This window comes from Fundulus heteroclitus, chromosome 15 (genome assembly GCF_011125445.2).
Source record: "Fundulus heteroclitus isolate FHET01 chromosome 15, MU-UCD_Fhet_4.1, whole genome shotgun sequence".
Lineage (NCBI taxonomy): Eukaryota > Metazoa > Chordata > Actinopteri > Cyprinodontiformes > Fundulidae > Fundulus > Fundulus heteroclitus.
Genome location: NC_046375.1, coordinates 1,531,113 through 1,548,566, shown reverse-complemented (window position 1 = coordinate 1,548,566; position 17,454 = coordinate 1,531,113). Strand labels below are relative to the sequence as shown.

At 35.8% G+C, this 17,454-nt stretch overlaps 1 protein-coding gene across 1 annotated transcript; it reads right to left on the bottom strand.

Annotated features, from left to right (window-relative positions):
• Window positions 1-3,618: 3,618 nt before the first annotated feature.
• Window positions 3,619-16,907, bottom strand: unc93a (unc-93 homolog A). Its single transcript, XM_012854074.3, has 8 exons — window positions 16,586-16,907; window positions 15,579-15,760; window positions 12,151-12,380; window positions 9,806-9,934; window positions 9,454-9,665; window positions 6,035-6,170; window positions 5,801-5,932; window positions 3,619-3,970 (listed from the first exon to the last, which is right to left on the bottom strand). Exons 1-8 carry the CDS (start codon window positions 16,673-16,675, stop codon window positions 3,690-3,692), a joined length of 1,392 nt encoding a protein of 463 aa, XP_012709528.1. The 5' UTR covers window positions 16,676-16,907; the 3' UTR covers window positions 3,619-3,689.
• Between the last annotated feature and the right edge of the window lie 547 nt (window positions 16,908-17,454).

Below are 17,454 nucleotides of genomic sequence, written 5' to 3'. Positions count from 1 at the left end.
TGACCACAACCCCCACCAGCTCAAGGTTTATATGTCCCGCCCCTGGCATATAAAGGACACAGGAAATTTAAGTAGCCTTACTCTGACTGGTACCTTCGTGTGACGAGATTTTTCCCTCTAATCTCTGCAAATTGTGGCTTTAGCTCCAGCTAAAGGTTTCTTTCTGGTTAATTAGATTTGTTGATGTTAAGAAGAGGGCTTCATTTTCTTTTACGTTTCCTCTCCCCAAAACAAATCCATCCCACCGGTATGCTGCCCCCCTCTGGTTTGGAGGTCAGGTGCAGCCAGCATTCTCACCGGGCTTCGTAGACTTTTTTTGAGCCGTCGTGTGTTCCCTAAAAATTCAGGTTCTTTTTTTGGAGAACTGGAGCCATCATGAGGATTAAAGGACAAAGTTTAAAATTGTACCCAACAGTTCTCTGGTTCGGTGGTAATAACTATGCTGTTCCTCTTCAGGTGACATCCTCTGCCTCCCTTTCCTTTCTGCGCTGTCGTCTGTTTTTTCAGGCGAACTCTTACGATCCTCCGTTCTGGCTTGAACTCTCTGAACATTCCTGCTCCCGGCCGTTCTCTGCAGCAGCCCCCCCCCCCCCCCCACCCCCCCACCCTCCCCGTCTCAGCGGGAGGCGCGACATCTTACCTCTTACCTGTCCCAAACGATTGTGCACTGATGTAAACGACAACGCACCACTCGTGTCGCTTGTCTTCTTCTTGTCTTTGCTCGTCTCGTGTTTTTTATTTGTTGGGAGTCCTTACATGGTTATTTTTACCTTCTTTTTTTTTTTTTTTACCTCCGGCTCATTCCTAACGCAGGTATTATTGGAAGCTATTCTCACCACAGCGTCAGATATCGAGTATTATAAGTGCTGCCTTAGCGAAGGGTTCGTTTTTTACTCGCCACTTTTCGTTTCTCTGGGTGGTAACGCATTTTTTTGGATATTTTAAAGAGAAGAGACCAAGGTTCCACTTCCTCCCTTGTAAGAATTAATATAAATAGATATATAAATATACAGACAAATATATAATAGACGTTTTACTCCTTTTTTTTTTGTCCAGCTTTTGTATATAACACTCATGTAAAGTTTGTTTTTAAAGAGGCATCAGAGCAGCTATTACAGGACAATATGAGCGACAGTGTTCACCTGGGAGACTTTTATGCATGTTATGTTTTCTTTCTCTCTCTGACTCGTTTTTTTTTTGTTTTTTTTTAAACAAACAAAAACTCTCAGACCCTTCCTCTCTCTCTCGTTCAGGTGTGTAACGTGAATATAAAGAAATCTACCTTTTGCTTTGGGAATGTTGTAGACAATCAGTCTCAGGCCGGGTCCAGTCCCAGCGGGGAGTGAGAGCCCTGGAGGCTAGAAGACAAACTAAACTCTCTCTCTTTTTTTGTTTTTTGTTCTTTTTTTTTTTTTTTTTGTCTACTGGAAGTCCAAACTCGGAGGTTTGTTCATTCATATGTTCATGGCTGCTCTCAAGTTTACACACAAACACACACTTCTCTCCTACACTCAAAACACAAAACACCTCGTGCATTTGGTCCCTCTGCTTTTTGTTTCCAAGGTGAGGATGCCAACCTTGTGGAAATGATGCTTTGACTAACAAATCTATAACATCTATGAATGTGGGAATGCAACACATTGCAATAAAAGCACCATCTGAAATGCACAGCGTGGTCTCCTTGTATTCCTTAGACGTCCTAAAATGCGGTGCAGCATTATTATTTTAATGGTCAAATATTTGCTCTTAGAGATTTTATTAATTATACCAACGTATATATGTTGAGCTCTTGTCTCCCTTTTTATGTCCTTCTAAGATCCTTCTACCTTTTCTTCTTCTGTTTCTTTGTTGTCTTATCTCCAGTTCTTATATTTGTCCTTCTTTACTTTACTTCCTCTCCTCCTCCTTCCTTCCTTCCTTCCTTGGGTCCTAATACCCTTCATTCTGTCTTTATTTGCTTCCTTCCTTGTGTTCTACCCCATTCTTCCTTATGTCCTTCTCTCCTTCGTGTCGTTTCCTTCATAATCTTCCTTGTTCTTCCTCTTTTTCCTGTTTTCTTTTCTTTAGTTGCTTATGTCCGTCTTTCATGTCGTTTACTTTTTCTTACATGTATCCATCCTTACTCGTGTCTATCTATTCTTTCTTTCCTCTCTCCCTCTCTCATGTCCTTCGTTACTTCTATCCATCCTTTCCTCCTTGTCTGTCTTTCCTTCAGACTTCTTTCCTTCCAGCCAGCATTTTATTATTATTATTATTATTATTATTACTATTTATTTCTAATGATGTTGTGATAAGCTTTAGTCTTTTACATTTTAAAATGAACATCGATTGTGAACTCTGGAAATTTTAGCCTGGAGTTTGAACATGTGAAGAAATTCTGCTGTAAATTAGAATATTACTGAAAATTTATTTCAGACACTCCTTTCAAAGATTCACTAGATAAAGACTTTCTAAATGTCTGACGTCATTATGACCTTTCACAAGAAGAAAAAGCCACGAGCCAGCAGTTCAGATTACTGGAAAGTTCAGTGGAAGGAAAAAGTGTGGTAGAAGAGTGCAGAAGCGACACTGATAACCGAATCCTTTAGATGATTATGAAGCAAATGCCATTCAGCAGTTTGAGGGAGATTAAAACGTCCTGGACTATATCTGGAGCCATAAGAGCCTCAGCACACAGGAAATGGACCACAACTGCCTCGTTCCTTTGGTTAAGCCACTGCTGAACCGCAGACGTCAGCAGTATTTTACCTGGGCTGAGGAGGAAAAGGAACCTGCAGGGCAAAAATATTTATTAAGTCAAAAATTGAACAACCAGATGCGACATTTAGTTCATCTGCTGCTCAGATCTGTGACCAACTGCATGAAAACCTGAAATTATAACATTGTTTGCTGCATCTTACCCATTTTTTTTAATGTTGTGGGTATTTATTTGTTTCAATTTGCGTTCTAATGGTTGTTTTTATGCATTTCTTATGTATCACTTTTCATTTATTTAGCTGCAAATTAGTTATTTGAAAAGTCATACAATTCCTTTTTTTTTCTTATTTTCTGTTCATATACAGCACTTTAAATTGTCTCGTTACTGAAATGTGCTACACAAATAAACTCACTAGTTAGCCGAAAGTATTCAGTACATGTTAATGACATTAACACATTTATTCAGGTTGTAAATATATTCTTAATGTATAAGGTATGATTTCAATCAAAATTACAGTAGAAAAAAAATACAATGTTTTTTATTGTAAAGAATAAGTCGGGCTTCATGAGCTCCTAAAGTTAAATTAACAATAAACATAGAAGGGACAATAAAACAGAGCAGCTCGTTCATCACATTCAGTAAAGGTTTAGTGGAGGTTTAAACTAATAAATGTACAGCCACATGTATGTTTTACAGAAATAACATAAAATTTTCAGAAAAACTTAAATTTATCTACAAAAACACTTTTATTCAATAAGTTTTTAAAGGTCACAAACGTTGATAATTGGGCTATGTTGTCAGAATCTGCAGTCAACGTCTATATTATGACATTTGTTGTGGTTTTAGTAGTGCTTGATCCACTGGACCAACAGAGCGCCCACAAAAACAGACATTTTGGTCCAAAAAAAAGCTACAAGAAGAGTCTAATTCAGTTTTTCAGTGCAGGATTAACGAGTCGGTGAAGGAAACGCAGACAAACGGCAGCATGTGTCTACAGCCAAGTCTGAGTGATGATGTTTGCCTCCTTTGTTTTCTTGTGGCTCTCGTAAGCGGCCTGTTCAATGGGCTTGGTGGGATGTTTGTGCTCGTAGAACTCCACTATGGGGTAGGTTATCATGGTAAGCACCAGGACAGCCAGCAGGATGTACAGTTTGTACTCCAGGCACAGAAACGTGCTGTAGGCGAAGGCAATGACGAATCCCAGAGATTCCCACATGCGGTAGTTGGCGAAGGCTGCCTCCTTATCCCTCGGGAAGAGGACCCCATAAAGAGCTGCAACAGAGAGGGCGTATAAAACTGTGGTGATATATAAATACTGCCATATCAGGATCTATCTATCTATCTATCTATCTATCTAGATAAATAGATAGATAATATATATATATAGAGAGAGAGATATCTGTATCTATCTATCTATCTATCTATCTATCTATCTATCTATCTATCTATCTATCTATCTATCTATCTATCTATCTATCTATCTATCTATCTATCTATCTATCTATCTATCTATCTATCTATCTATCTATCTATATATATATATATATATATATATATATATATATATATATATAAAATTAGAGAGAGCGCTTTGAAGCTGCAATTTTTAATAAATTGGGGCATTATATCATTTTATTGCATGTCAAGAAAAACAATGATGCATAAGATGTTTTTATTTATTTTTTTACTCATTGATTAGCATTGCAATATTAAGAAATTTCCTTCAGACTCTCCCTCTCTCATGTCCTTCGTTACTTCTATCTATCCTTTCCTCCTTGTCTGTCTTTCCTTCAGACTTCTTTCCTTCCAGCCAGCGTTTTTTTTAAATTATTTATTTCTAATGATGTTGTAATAAGCTTTAGTCTTTTACATTTTAAAATTAACATTGATTGTGAAATTTTAGCCTAGAGTTTGAACATGTGAAGGAATTCTGCTATAAATTTAAATATTACTGAAAATTTGATTTATTTCAGACACTCCTCTCAAACATTCACTAGATAAAGACTATTTCTAAATGTCTGACGTCATTGTGACCTTTCACAAGAAGAATAAGCAGTTCGGATTACTGGAAATTTCAGTGGAAATAAATTGGGGCATTATATCATTTGATTGCATGTCAAGAAAAACAATGATGCATAAGATGTTTTTTATTTATTTTTTTACTCATTGATTAGGATTACAATATTAAGAAATGTTATGTTTTTTCCCTAAGTAATAAAGGAGACGAGAATGGAATCTGACCTTAGAAGTATTTCTATAACACACTTTTGTCCAGGTCAACTTTGTAAATAAGATTTTAAATATGAATACGTCTTACCTGGTTAAATGAACCAGTAATAATAAATGATCTTATAAAACTAAAACTGAAAGTTAGGCACCAAGCAGAGGTATTTTTAGTTTTTGAATTAAATATTATGTCTATATCTATCTATCTATCTATCTATCTATCTATCTATCTATCTATCTATCTATCTATCTATCTATCTATCTATCTATCTATCTATCTATCTATCTATCTATCTATCTATCTATCTATCTATCTATCTATCTATCTATCTATCTATCTATCTATCTATCTATCTATCTATCTATCTATCTATATATATATATATATATATATATATATATATTATTTATTTTTTATAAAAACAGCCAGATTAGTTCTGAACAGAAAACACATAAAACATAGATTAAGCATAGAAATATGAATATGAATATCCTTTAGTTCCTCACGGAGGAAATTCAGCTGTACCAGAAGCTTTAAAGCTTCTGGTACAGCTTTAAAATGTAAAAACTAAAATAAAAGAACGAGACTGTACGGTGAGGGCAAATTTTTATAAGAAAAAATACTGTACAGTCATTAAAATAGCACGCTCAGATTGAAATAAATGTGTAGCTGAGTACAGGGATTTAAAAAATGTACAAAATGTGGTTGTATATTTACAAATGAAAAACCAACACAAGTATTTAAAATAAATAAAAACTATTAGGTTCATTTTCTTCTAGTTTTTTTTTTTTTTTTTTTTTTTCAGGTTCCTGCTTTCTGAACATGAAAGCACACAAAGCAGCGTCAATTAGAAATGGGTTTTTGTTTTTTCTTACCGTTAGTCTGAGTTTGCCAGATAGCGTCTGCCATTCCCCACAGAGCCGGAAACACAAAAAACACGGGCAGCTGGTCAGGATGGGGCCTCCAGAACAGGAGAGCGATGATGCAGGAAAAGTTGGCCGCAGCGGCTGCAAAAAAACCCCAAAACATTATCCATGAGTTTACAGGTATCGGAATGCTACGATAAAAAAATAAAATAAACAGCTTAAATGTATGTAAAGAAGGTTTACCGAAGAAGAAGAGCGTGGCTCTGCCGGTGTAGCGAGCGATTCTCCCAAACAGGAAGGAGCAGAGCGAGTTGGACGCCCCGAAGCACATCATTACAAACCCGACGAAGTGGATCCCCAAAGCACACGTCACGTAGTTCTGCAAAGAGACGCAGCAAAAACGGGTTCGTATCTTAAAATTAATCAATTATTCACCCAACATAACCTGGTTTTAAATCAAACAATAAATCGAAAACAGCTGTAAATAATTAAATAGATGTCTGATCAGTGGTGGCTTGTCAGTATGGGTGCTAGTCTCGTTTATTTAGCATATTTCAGTAACAAGATGATTCAAAGTGCTGTATGTGAACGGAAAAAAACATTACAGAGAAAAATATTACGTAGGAAAAGAAAAACATTACAGTAACAAGGGAATAAGCTAAGCAAATCCTTTATTAGACTTCTTTAGTTTCACTGTAACAAGCTTTATTGCTAACATTCAAAGCTTAATTGTTTCTATTCATACATTAACAAATGTACAGAGAGTATAAGGTCACAGTACTTGACTGTTTTCTATTCATAATAAGAAATAAACTAGGTAAACCCCTGGGTTTCTGATCTAAAGGGATTGTATCCAACTTTTCTAAAGCAGCAACTAGAATAATTTGTTTTGTTTCATTGTAATAAGAATAAGCGAAGTAAATCCTTTACTTCATTAGTTTCACTTGAACAAGCTTTATCACTATTATTCAAAGCTTATTTGTTTCTATTTATACATTAACAGACATACAGAAAGCATAAAATCACAGTATTTAATTGTTTCTATTCATAATAAGAAATAAACTAAAGCCTAGTCCATACGTAAGAGAATTAAAAAATGTCTCCCCTACAGTTTTTAAATATAATACGGTACCATACACACGGGAGTTTTTTTTTTTAGAGAAAAGTTTTCATCCACACCAACCCACAGAAATATGCCACCAAGTGTTTTTTTAAAAATACGCCAGGCGAGTAGAGGACAGTGTACCGCAAAACTAAAACATGTCAGCCAACATAGCCACGTTATTTGACTGATTTTCTTTTTTCAAATTATACGTCAGAAGCTCACCCTGCTTGCATACAAAGTTTTTCTGAAAGATTATCACGTTCTGCTGGCATATTTCTTGTTATTTTCACGGTCCACGCTTTGTCTTTGTTAAATTTGTTAGTAATTGAAGCCCTTCGTGTTTATATACAATTTTAACCGACGTGCGTATTGCGCATGCATACCAGGGGTTAAAACAAGGAAGCCGCTAACGGCTATTAGCATCTCCAGGCAAATAATAAATAATAGTCCAAGAAAAAAAAGCACAAAAAAAAATATGATTCCAAGAAGGAAAAGACTGGAATGTCTCTGGGAATACAGTATGAATGTTGGTGTTGCTGAATCAGACGCTAAACCTGCCGAGGCTCAGATGTGATGCAGAGTTGACTGATGTGAATAAATGTTCTGATATGAGGCTCTTAGAGTTGCCGTAGATCGTTTTGTTTGATTAATAATGGTTGGTCTTCGATTATGCTGATCTGCTGCTTTACTGCGAGGCATTTCAGAGGGTCAGGTTCGGTCTGGCATTATTTAATTTTGATTTATTAATTAAAATAACTGCCATTATGAGAGTTCTGCAATACTACCGCTAGATGGCGCCACTTTTGTTCAGATCTGTTAATCGCGTCAGAGAGCAAAATTTATTATTCAATTCAAAAAGGACCATCAAAACACTAAGAAGAAGGATTCTTGGCGTATATAACCGTATTTTTTTTTAATAAACATATTGCTATATACCATATTAGTATAAAATGTTAATAAAACCCAAGAGAATGTCGATTGAGGGTCGGTTTTAACTCCACTGCATAGCCAAGCGTATAAACAATGGTCGCATACAGGAGACGCAGCAATATTCGCTGCAGACCGTGATGCGCCGGACATTAATATCCGTCTTTTCATTAACACACACAGGCTTAAAACTGGAGCGTTTATAAATCTCCACTTTTGGCCGGAGTTTTTAGGAGGATTCGTTTTAAGGGATGTGTAACCCTGTTTATGTGTGGCTGAAAGGCACAACCGCATAGACATGGCTCGTTTTTCCCACATATCCTGCTACATGTGGACTAGGCCTAAATAAATCCTTGGGGGCTTCTATTATAAAGTAGTTTTGTCCAACTTTTCTAAGAGCTACAATTAACCACACCTGTTTGTTTTTTTCATTGTAATAACAATAAACTTAGTAAATCCTTAAAGCTACAACTGAAGGTCTCTAATTGGACCTTTCTGACACTACAGTGTCGTGTGTGTTAGTGTAGGTCCGTGAACTGTGGCACCCTTGCAGCCATAGTCATTGATGGTGTGGAAGAAAGTGTAGACACTAAATGTAATTAAAAAAATAAAAAGTAATTAGGACCTCCATTTGTCATAAATTTGTCTGACTTTTCATTTTTAGGATTAATTTGAGGATGCTGTTTTTGTCTAAGTCATATTTAAATGGCGTGGGCACTGGACAGATGTGTGTTTTTGTCATTTGTCATTCTCCATCCAATCTGATTAATTCTTCATGCCTGTCAATCAAAGTCACACAACTGGGTCTGTCAAGGAGCCTTATAGATGTCTTTATATCCGTTTTGGGTCATATTTTTTAGTCTTTTGGTTTTCCCTGTTTTTTAACAATCACATCACAGTATTTGCTATGGAGCTCCTAAAAAAGGACTTCAGCTTATGGCAAATCTGTGATTTTTATTTCATTCGCTACGATTTTGTAGTCCAAGGACGTCAACACTACAGGTGGGTAAGTCAAAATGTTCGGTTGTTGGGTGTATTAATCCACACGATTCACTACACCGTCACACAGCATCCTACAAAACATGTAAGATGTTTTTGGCTGAAAAACATAGGGGGAATCTTTCCTTTTTGGCATTCAAATGGCCTGAAACCTCTGATAGATGACTTGTTTAGTCAAAACAAGGTTTAGGAGCAAAAGTTTCATCTTTTTATCTGAGGTGTGCACATTTGCCATGAATGATGTGTTACACACAGTGGTGTCATTTTCTTGAATCATTTTCTTGAATCAAGGTCATTTGGAGTTCTTTGTTCTGAATCATTGTGTGTAGTTACTGTGGGGAGAATAACTCCCTTACAAACTGGTTTGGTTCCAGTTGCAACTCATGCTATACACCAGAGATAAGAATCTTAACACTTTTAAGTTTTAAACTACTTCTAATTTCTTTATACTTTGCATCGACAGCCAGATTTTCTTTTCCTTGGAAAGTGGTCTCTTATTAATCACCAAGCTTTCAACAAGTCTCTTAAGGTATTTCTCTGGACTTCTCAGTCTAGAACCAGTTTTAAAGATAAGTGCACATGTATTTTGTTTTGCAGTTTCGTCTCATCAGATCTTTTGAGATGTCCTTACCTTGGTGTACTCCCCAGAGAGGAAGCTTTGCTCAAAGCCGCTGTACATGGTGAGCGGGATGAGCGTCAGGAGCCTCCAGTCCTTCAGCAGCCTGAAAGTGGCCAGGAACGTGTGCCAGAACGGTTCCCGGTTCTCACGAAACTGGCTGGTCTGCTCCTGGTCGATGTTGTCCAGAAATATCCCCACGATCAGCATGGCCAGAACACCGACACCTGGGAGATAAAGATCACCGGTTTACAGACGTTTCACCAAGAGGATAAAGGATGCTGCCTTTTTCTGACCAGGTGGCAGCCAGAGGTGTCATGTGGGGCAAGAAATAATAAAAAAATATATATATAAACTCTGAAATTACCAATGTAGCAACCAACGAGCGTCCATACGAGTTTCTGTGCAGGTTTGTTGGTGGTGCTGTTGCCTGCACTGACGTTGAGTCCACAGTCAAATGCTCCACAGGTTTGAAGGATCTCCTCTGGGATTTCGGCTGAAAATAAAACAAACACATGCAGAAGTTTCAGTACACTTCATCACCGAGAAGATGAACAGAGAAAACGAGAGTCTGCACTGCAAAAAGGGAACTAAAAATAAGTAAAAATGTCTTGAAATGAGTGTAATATACCTTGATTTGAGCAGGTAGATAAGACTATTGGCCAATAGAATGAGATTTCTGAACTTAAAACAGGAACAATTCATCTCTAAAATAACATAATTAGACATCCTGCACTTGAGATAAGATGATGGAGATGAATTGTTCCTATTTTAAGTGCAAAAATCTTATTCCATTGGCAAACAGTCTTATTTACCTGCTCTAATCAAGGAAAAATACAATGATTTCAAAAAAATTTCACTTACTTTTAGTTCTGTTTTTGCTTTTATTATTTAAAAGTCCATCGTTCTACACAAGGAAACATTTTTTTCTGCCCCAAGTGGAAAAGATTTAAAACATTCACAATTCTTCTCAGTACTCAGGAACTGCAAAAAGCCCAGCAGCGCTTTCTCAGATGACACAGGCCTCAGATAAAATGTCAAATGTTCAAGTTGGAAAAAGACAAAATACGGAAAAAGAAAGTGAGGCTCAACCGTAGCAGCTCTTCTACAACGTGGCGGAAAAAGAAAAGATTAAAAGGCGTCACAACGGCCTAGTCAAAGCCCAGACGTGCTGTGCACTGAGACCATGAGTGGTCCTAAAGCCCTCCATGTTTATAAGAGCTGGCGTCGCTAAACAAGACATTAAATGAAGCGGTGCACTTAGTTTTTCTCACTAGCATTTCTGTTTTGCATCTTTAATTTATAAATGACAGTTTGCAAGTTTTTTTTTAGTTTTGTTGAGAGGTGTAACTGAGAAATTTTTTTTATTATTATTTACAGGTCAAATATTTGTTTTTGCAATTTAGTTATAAAGGTTATTGGTCACGTTAATGAGGGGAAAAGTTTTGAAAATATTGATTTAGTGAATCTTTTTACTTCACTAACAAAACTGACGATCTTGGGATTTTGTTGTTTGAAGAACATTTCGATGAAAATAAAAAAGTTTCTTGTTTACTTGTTGAAATTTAACTGTGACAAAACTTCACAAAAGGAAGGAACCTGCAAGGTTAATTTCTTTTTTAGCATTTTTATACCTTAAACACTGCAAAAACGGAACTAGAAATAAGTAAAACGCTCTTAAAATTTGTGAATTTGTCCTTGATTTGAGCAGGTAAATAAGATGATTTGCCAATGGAATTAGATTTTTGCACTCAAAATAAGAACAATTCATCTCAATCATCTTATTTCAAGTGCAGGATGTCTAATTATCTTATTTTAGGGGTCAAAATACTCCATTGGCAGATAGTCTTATTTACCTGCTCAAATTAAGGATAAATACACTAACTTTAAGAACATCTTACTTATTTTTAGATCCGTTTTGCAGTGAACATTATACCTCTGCAAACCTAAAATTTTAAAAACAATTACAACTTTAAATGGTTTTCATCAGTCTTCAAATCTCTTTTATGAAAATGTGTTTTATTAAGCTGTACTTTTAATTCTGAGCCTTGAATGAAAACATTTACAGCCTCCTGTTTTTCCTCATCCTGGCCAGATTAATGAAGAAAATGTTTTTATTTCCTCTGAAACTCAGAAACAACTTCACATTAAGCCTGCAGATAAATTACACAAAAATAATTAAAGCCCATTTCATTTACAAAATATATTTTACTTACGTTTTTACTGTTAATAAAGTTAATTCCTACCGCTTTGTGGAGTTTAATTACTTTAAATTTTTCCTCCGGTTATTTTGGATGCAGGAAATTAAATGAATTAAAACGTTTTCCTTCTGGATAAATAAAGTAGAGATGCTTTTTAGGTCATTTATTTTGATAAATCTCTTTGACTGATTCTCTTTCTTTAAAGCGAGGTTAGCTTTTATATCGTGCAGCGTTAGGCTCAAGTCAACTTTTCCAGTTATATGTGAGAAAACCTTGGAGAAACGCTGCTGCGGATCTTTTGTTTGTCCTCATGTTTGAATCAGATCAGAGAGCAGCGTCAGAGTAAAAAAAAAAAGACATAAAATGCTGTCAAACCAGTTCAAATTGATGCAGTTTATGACCTTATAGTTAAAAGTTTACGGCTCAATGAGGGTGTAGTTTCCTTCTGAGAAGGACTCATTTCCTCTTATCTGTTTAATCTTATCTAAGCATCTAAGGATCATCTGCTTACCAATGTTGGTGTCCTGGCCAAAGATGAGCGACGACATCAGGTTTCCCCAAACGGCGGACGACTGGAAGATGAAGAAGAAGATCCCAAAGTAGTGGTTGATGACGTCGGAGCCCTTCTTGTTCTCCTTGGAGGCCTGGACGTTCCCAGAGATGGTCAGGTAGGTGCACTTAGCCGACCACAGGGGAGAGCCACCCAAACCCAGGATGACCGACGTCGGGATGAGGGTGTACCTGCGGCAGGGAAACTCAGGTTACCCACATGTTGCTGTTTTTTTTTATCTGGGTTTTTATTCTGATTTTTGAAGTTTGATTTGAAAATCCAGCTCTTTCTCACCACCTTCTACCCCCAAATCCAACATGGCTGCCTCTGTGATAAGGCCATGGAAGATAGCAGAGATAGCTGCAGTGATAACCTCATTATGAGCCCTTCAGCGGGTTTGTATCTTTTTTTATAGCTTAATTTTTTTTTAACAGATTCCTTTAGTGTTTGAAAGTAGAAAACATAGAGAAGGACTTTTCTACTCGTAAACCATCACACTGCAAAAAGAGAAGTAAAAATAAGTAAAAATTTCTTGAAATTAATGTATTTGCCCTTGTTTTGAGCAGGTAAATAATATTATTTGCCAATGGAATGAGTATTTTTACCCCTAGACTAAGATAATTAGAAATACTGCACTTGAAATAAGGTGATGGAGATGAATTGTTCCTATTTTAAGTGCAAAAATCTTATTCCATTGGCAAATAGTCCTATTTATCTGCTCAAATCAAGGAGAAATACTTTAATTTCAAGAAAATGTTTCTTATTTTTAGGTCTATTTTTGCAGTGCAGGTCTGCAGGATGACTGGATGATGCTGGACCTAAATCTGTGACGGTTCAGGTAAACTCAGTAAACACAACCGATGTAAAAATTCACAATTACCTTTTTTTCCTTCTACACTAATTATGCTGTTTATTGGACACTTAATGTTGTCTTTTGTGGACGGTTTGCGCTCCAGAAAGACTTTCTGCAAAGTGAGACAAAGAAATCTTGATCTTGGATCAGATGGGGATTAAACTCCTTCCCAGGTTGCGGATTGGAGGTTTTTCTTTCTGTTGTCCTCAGTGAGTAGGCTAGCTACCGCGAACGGTGCAAGGCGACGTATTTCTCTGCATTTTAAGCATTTAATCTCTAAATAGATGCTGCAAGGTAGTGTAAATGCCGCTGACTTAATGATACAAATCATTAGGGGTGTAACAATACATCAATCCACATCAATATATTAAATGATTAATAATCCAATTACATCAATGCAAAATTAAAATATTGATCCATATCACATTTTTACGATGCACCTTTATTTTGAAATTCAGTCATGAGACTAAAGTGAACAGGTGATGTATTATGATTATTAAAAAATTTGAACAATTATATTGTTTTTTAATTAAATGACCTGTAAGAGCTTAGAAATAATCACATTTGTTTTTTTGTGTGAGTTTTATCAATGTAAATAATCATGTTAGATGGGCAGATAATATCGCATCACATTGATCGCCTCATTCGAAACAGACTTTGTTTTATCGCCTAATATTGTATCGTCATCCAAACAAATCGATATAACATCATGTTGTGACAAAGCTGATGATTTATACTTCTACAAATTATCAGAATGGTAAATAATGGGTGTAATACTGAAACTACTACATTTTATATGCAGCGATATTGGATTTGTGTTAAACCGTTGACTTTCAAAGCCAGAATCCTGACTGATTTTATTTTTTTAATCTTTTTTTTCCTAAACGTGAAATTTGATCATTGTTAGGAACCCAACCTTCGCTTTACTCAATTAGTACTAAAAAAAAAACATTATTTTTGATACATCATAATGTTGGTATGGAAACTAGTGGAAATCATTACAAATAATTTGCTTTACAGTTTGTTCATCCTCTACTCTGTCTCCACTGTATAAAGGCTGGCAACCAATCTCCTCTTTCACATATTTTAATAATTTTAATATTTGATGGATTAGAATCTAGAAATGTTGACAATAGGGAACCATCCATTCCTGATTCTTCTAAGATTACAGTTGGTGGCCAAGCCTCAACCTTTATAATTTTTCTTTACTGTAGTTTATCAGTTATGAGCCTCGACAAAGAGAGCGTTTACTGTCATTCACTAGATACACGTAGCAATCATATACGCTCAAATTGGCTGGCTAGTTAACGTTCTCCTATAGAGAGGAAACAGTGATGACTTTTTCCAATATTACAACATGATCTCTGCTCAATAGTGGCTTTTGGTAACGATGTTGCTCATCAGCCATCTAAGGCCCAAAAAAAGCTACGTGTCATGTGTTACTTATGCAAGCATGTCCAGTCAACAGGGAGTAGGGTGTAAACTGACTTACAGCCTCAGTTAAAGGGCTGTTTCAGCGGTTTTTCACACATCGAGACAAGATTGTCATCACTGGTTTATAATCCGAAATGTTTAGTATGATCAAATCTAAACTGGATTATTCTACACAGACTAGAGATTCTATATATACATGTATTTAAACAGGGATATTAAATAAACTAGAATATGCATTTCTAAGAGACTTGCTTGTCAGAATAAAAGTACCTTTAAACCGGTATTAAACATACTTTTCATTAAGCCCCCATTTCTGCATGAAAAATGTTGCTTTTTTATCAGTCTGATGCAATGTTCTAATCTAAATGCTGTGTTTTTATTAACAAAAGGTGGAAAAAGTAATAATTAAGAAAAATAAATCTATATATAGATCATCTGTGTTGATCTATATATCCATATATGTTTCCCTTAGTAACCTGAGTTACTGAAATCAACGAACTGAAGGAATGATGAATACAATATTGATTAATTGCTAAAAAATTTTGATGGAGGTTCCAGAGATACCTGATTTGAAACATACAAATTTATTTTATATATATATATATATATATATATATATATATATATATATATATATATATATATATATATATATGCGCTGAGTCTAAAGATGAATTTCTTATGAATTTGACCCTAATTCAGGTGTAATTTCCAAAATGATCGTCCTTACTGAAGCATAATACAAACTCCATGCCTCCATTTATGTTTCACTTTGCCACTGGTAAAACTGAATTTCCACACAGATGGACAATAAAGGAGATTTCTGTTCAATTCTAGTTTTTTTTTATTCTATTCTAGGATATTAAACTTGTGCCTAAGACCATAGAGTCATAAGAAAAATGAAGCCATGTATATAAATTGATATGTTTTTCCATCTAAATCTGTAATTTTCTGACTAGCAGCTGCCAACATTGAAGTTTTCTTTTATAAAATTGCCACTTTCTATTGAACCGAACACTTAATTAAAGGATTAATCAGCCCATTTAAAATGATAACGAGAAACTCGAGTCTGGCTTTTTAATCAGACTCCCTTACTAATTACCATCCAGGGTAGAGGTTTCCAAACGAGTACGACACATAACAGGCCATGCCAGCAACAATGGTCCATTTACAGCCCAGATTTTTGATCATGATGGGGGGCAGAAACATGGAGGAGATGATGATGGAGGCGTAGATGACGCTTAGGGATGCGACTCCCATCCCCTGCTCTGCATTCAGGCTGCTCTGCACAAGACAAAACATCAAAAACAATCAGAAATCCCTTCATTTTAACACAGGGGTTAAATATGTACAGCTACAAGCTTCTGAAGGAGCTCTGAAGAGAATTAAAGTAAAAGAGGTCCTTAAGATTTTTGTTTGTGAGCACTTGATCTTCAATAATTAACTATTGTGTTTAGTACAGCACAAAAAATACATAGTTTTAGTGGCAATGTGACTAAATTATTACAAACTATTACATATTACCACATATTTAATCATAGATTTTGACCCATCACAGTTGTAGCCTTAAAAATGACAAATCATCTGCATACCCATATTTAATAAGGTCTTCTGTGTGTTTAACTGTCAAACTACCATTATGTAGAGCCAGATTATAATTTACGAGCAGCACTTAAAGGCTACTTGTTTAAACAACTTTAATTAACTGCTGATATTTTAATGATGGAAGTTCCCGAGATGTCCAATCTGAAACCCGTCTCTCTTTCTTGGCCAGTTTTTTGTTGAATTTTAAAGATCAAACTCAGAGAAACATAAGCATCCAGTATTTTAAACACAGTCCTGGAATAAAGTAAAAGGTTTAGCAATATGATCATTTTTTAAAATCAAAATAGTTCTCGCTTTAAAATTTAATATTTGTGATTGAAAATATACTTCAGTACAACGTCAACACTTGAACTTAGTGATATTTTGTGATAAACTGAGGTTTTTATGATTTTTTTGTTTGGAAATCCCTTCTTTTATAAAAGTTCCTTAGTTAGGCTCCTTATTTTCAGCACTTTGAAGTAATAATCGGCTATTTAGCTTATTTAGCGCATCTTTTCCACTCACCTGTAAACTCTGCAGGCCTCCATAAGCCGTGAACAGAGACAGGAACCCGATGGAGACCACCAACACGTTTTTAAAGTTGCGGCTGATCATGATTGACTTTTATGAAGAAAAACCTTCCCAGATCCTGGATATTTAATAAAAAAATAAAAAAAAGAATAAATAGAGTATGAAATCCTTTAGTTTGATTTATTCTAAGATTGACAGCCTCAAACAGCAGCACTGCTCAAGTGCAAAGTCAGAGGAGGCTCTTTATGCCGCAATAAACTCGTACAGTTAAAATAGCTGAGGACAAAGTTCGAACCCCCACCCCGACAAACACACACACACACACACACACACACACACACACACACACACACACACACACACACACGCGACACAATTTATAAGATATAGTTTCTGCTGACTTCTTATCAGCACCTAAATTTGTCATATAAAAGCTTTTTTTCCTCGTTTCTGCTACTACTTTGTTTTTTTATCATCAAACATGTTTCCTGTCAGCACACCATTGTTCAGACTGGGTGTTTAGATCATATAAATATAAATATATATATATATATATATATATATATATACATATATTGCTTATGGACCAAGTGGCAATGAGCAAAGGTTTATTGTAAATGTTTCAATGACAACTCAGAGTTTTACAGCGCAGCAGCTTGTTGTCGTGTGACGGGAATGACACAAATGCTGCGGTGCTGTTGTTTTTCCATCGGGATCCAAAGACAAACAGACTCAATGCGGACGCTTCCCGCACCAGCTGACCCATCTGATAAGAGCAAGGCCTGGAAACAAAAATAGGAAACAATCAAAATGTCACAAACCAGGATTTCGACTTGATTTATATGAAATAAATGATACTTTTT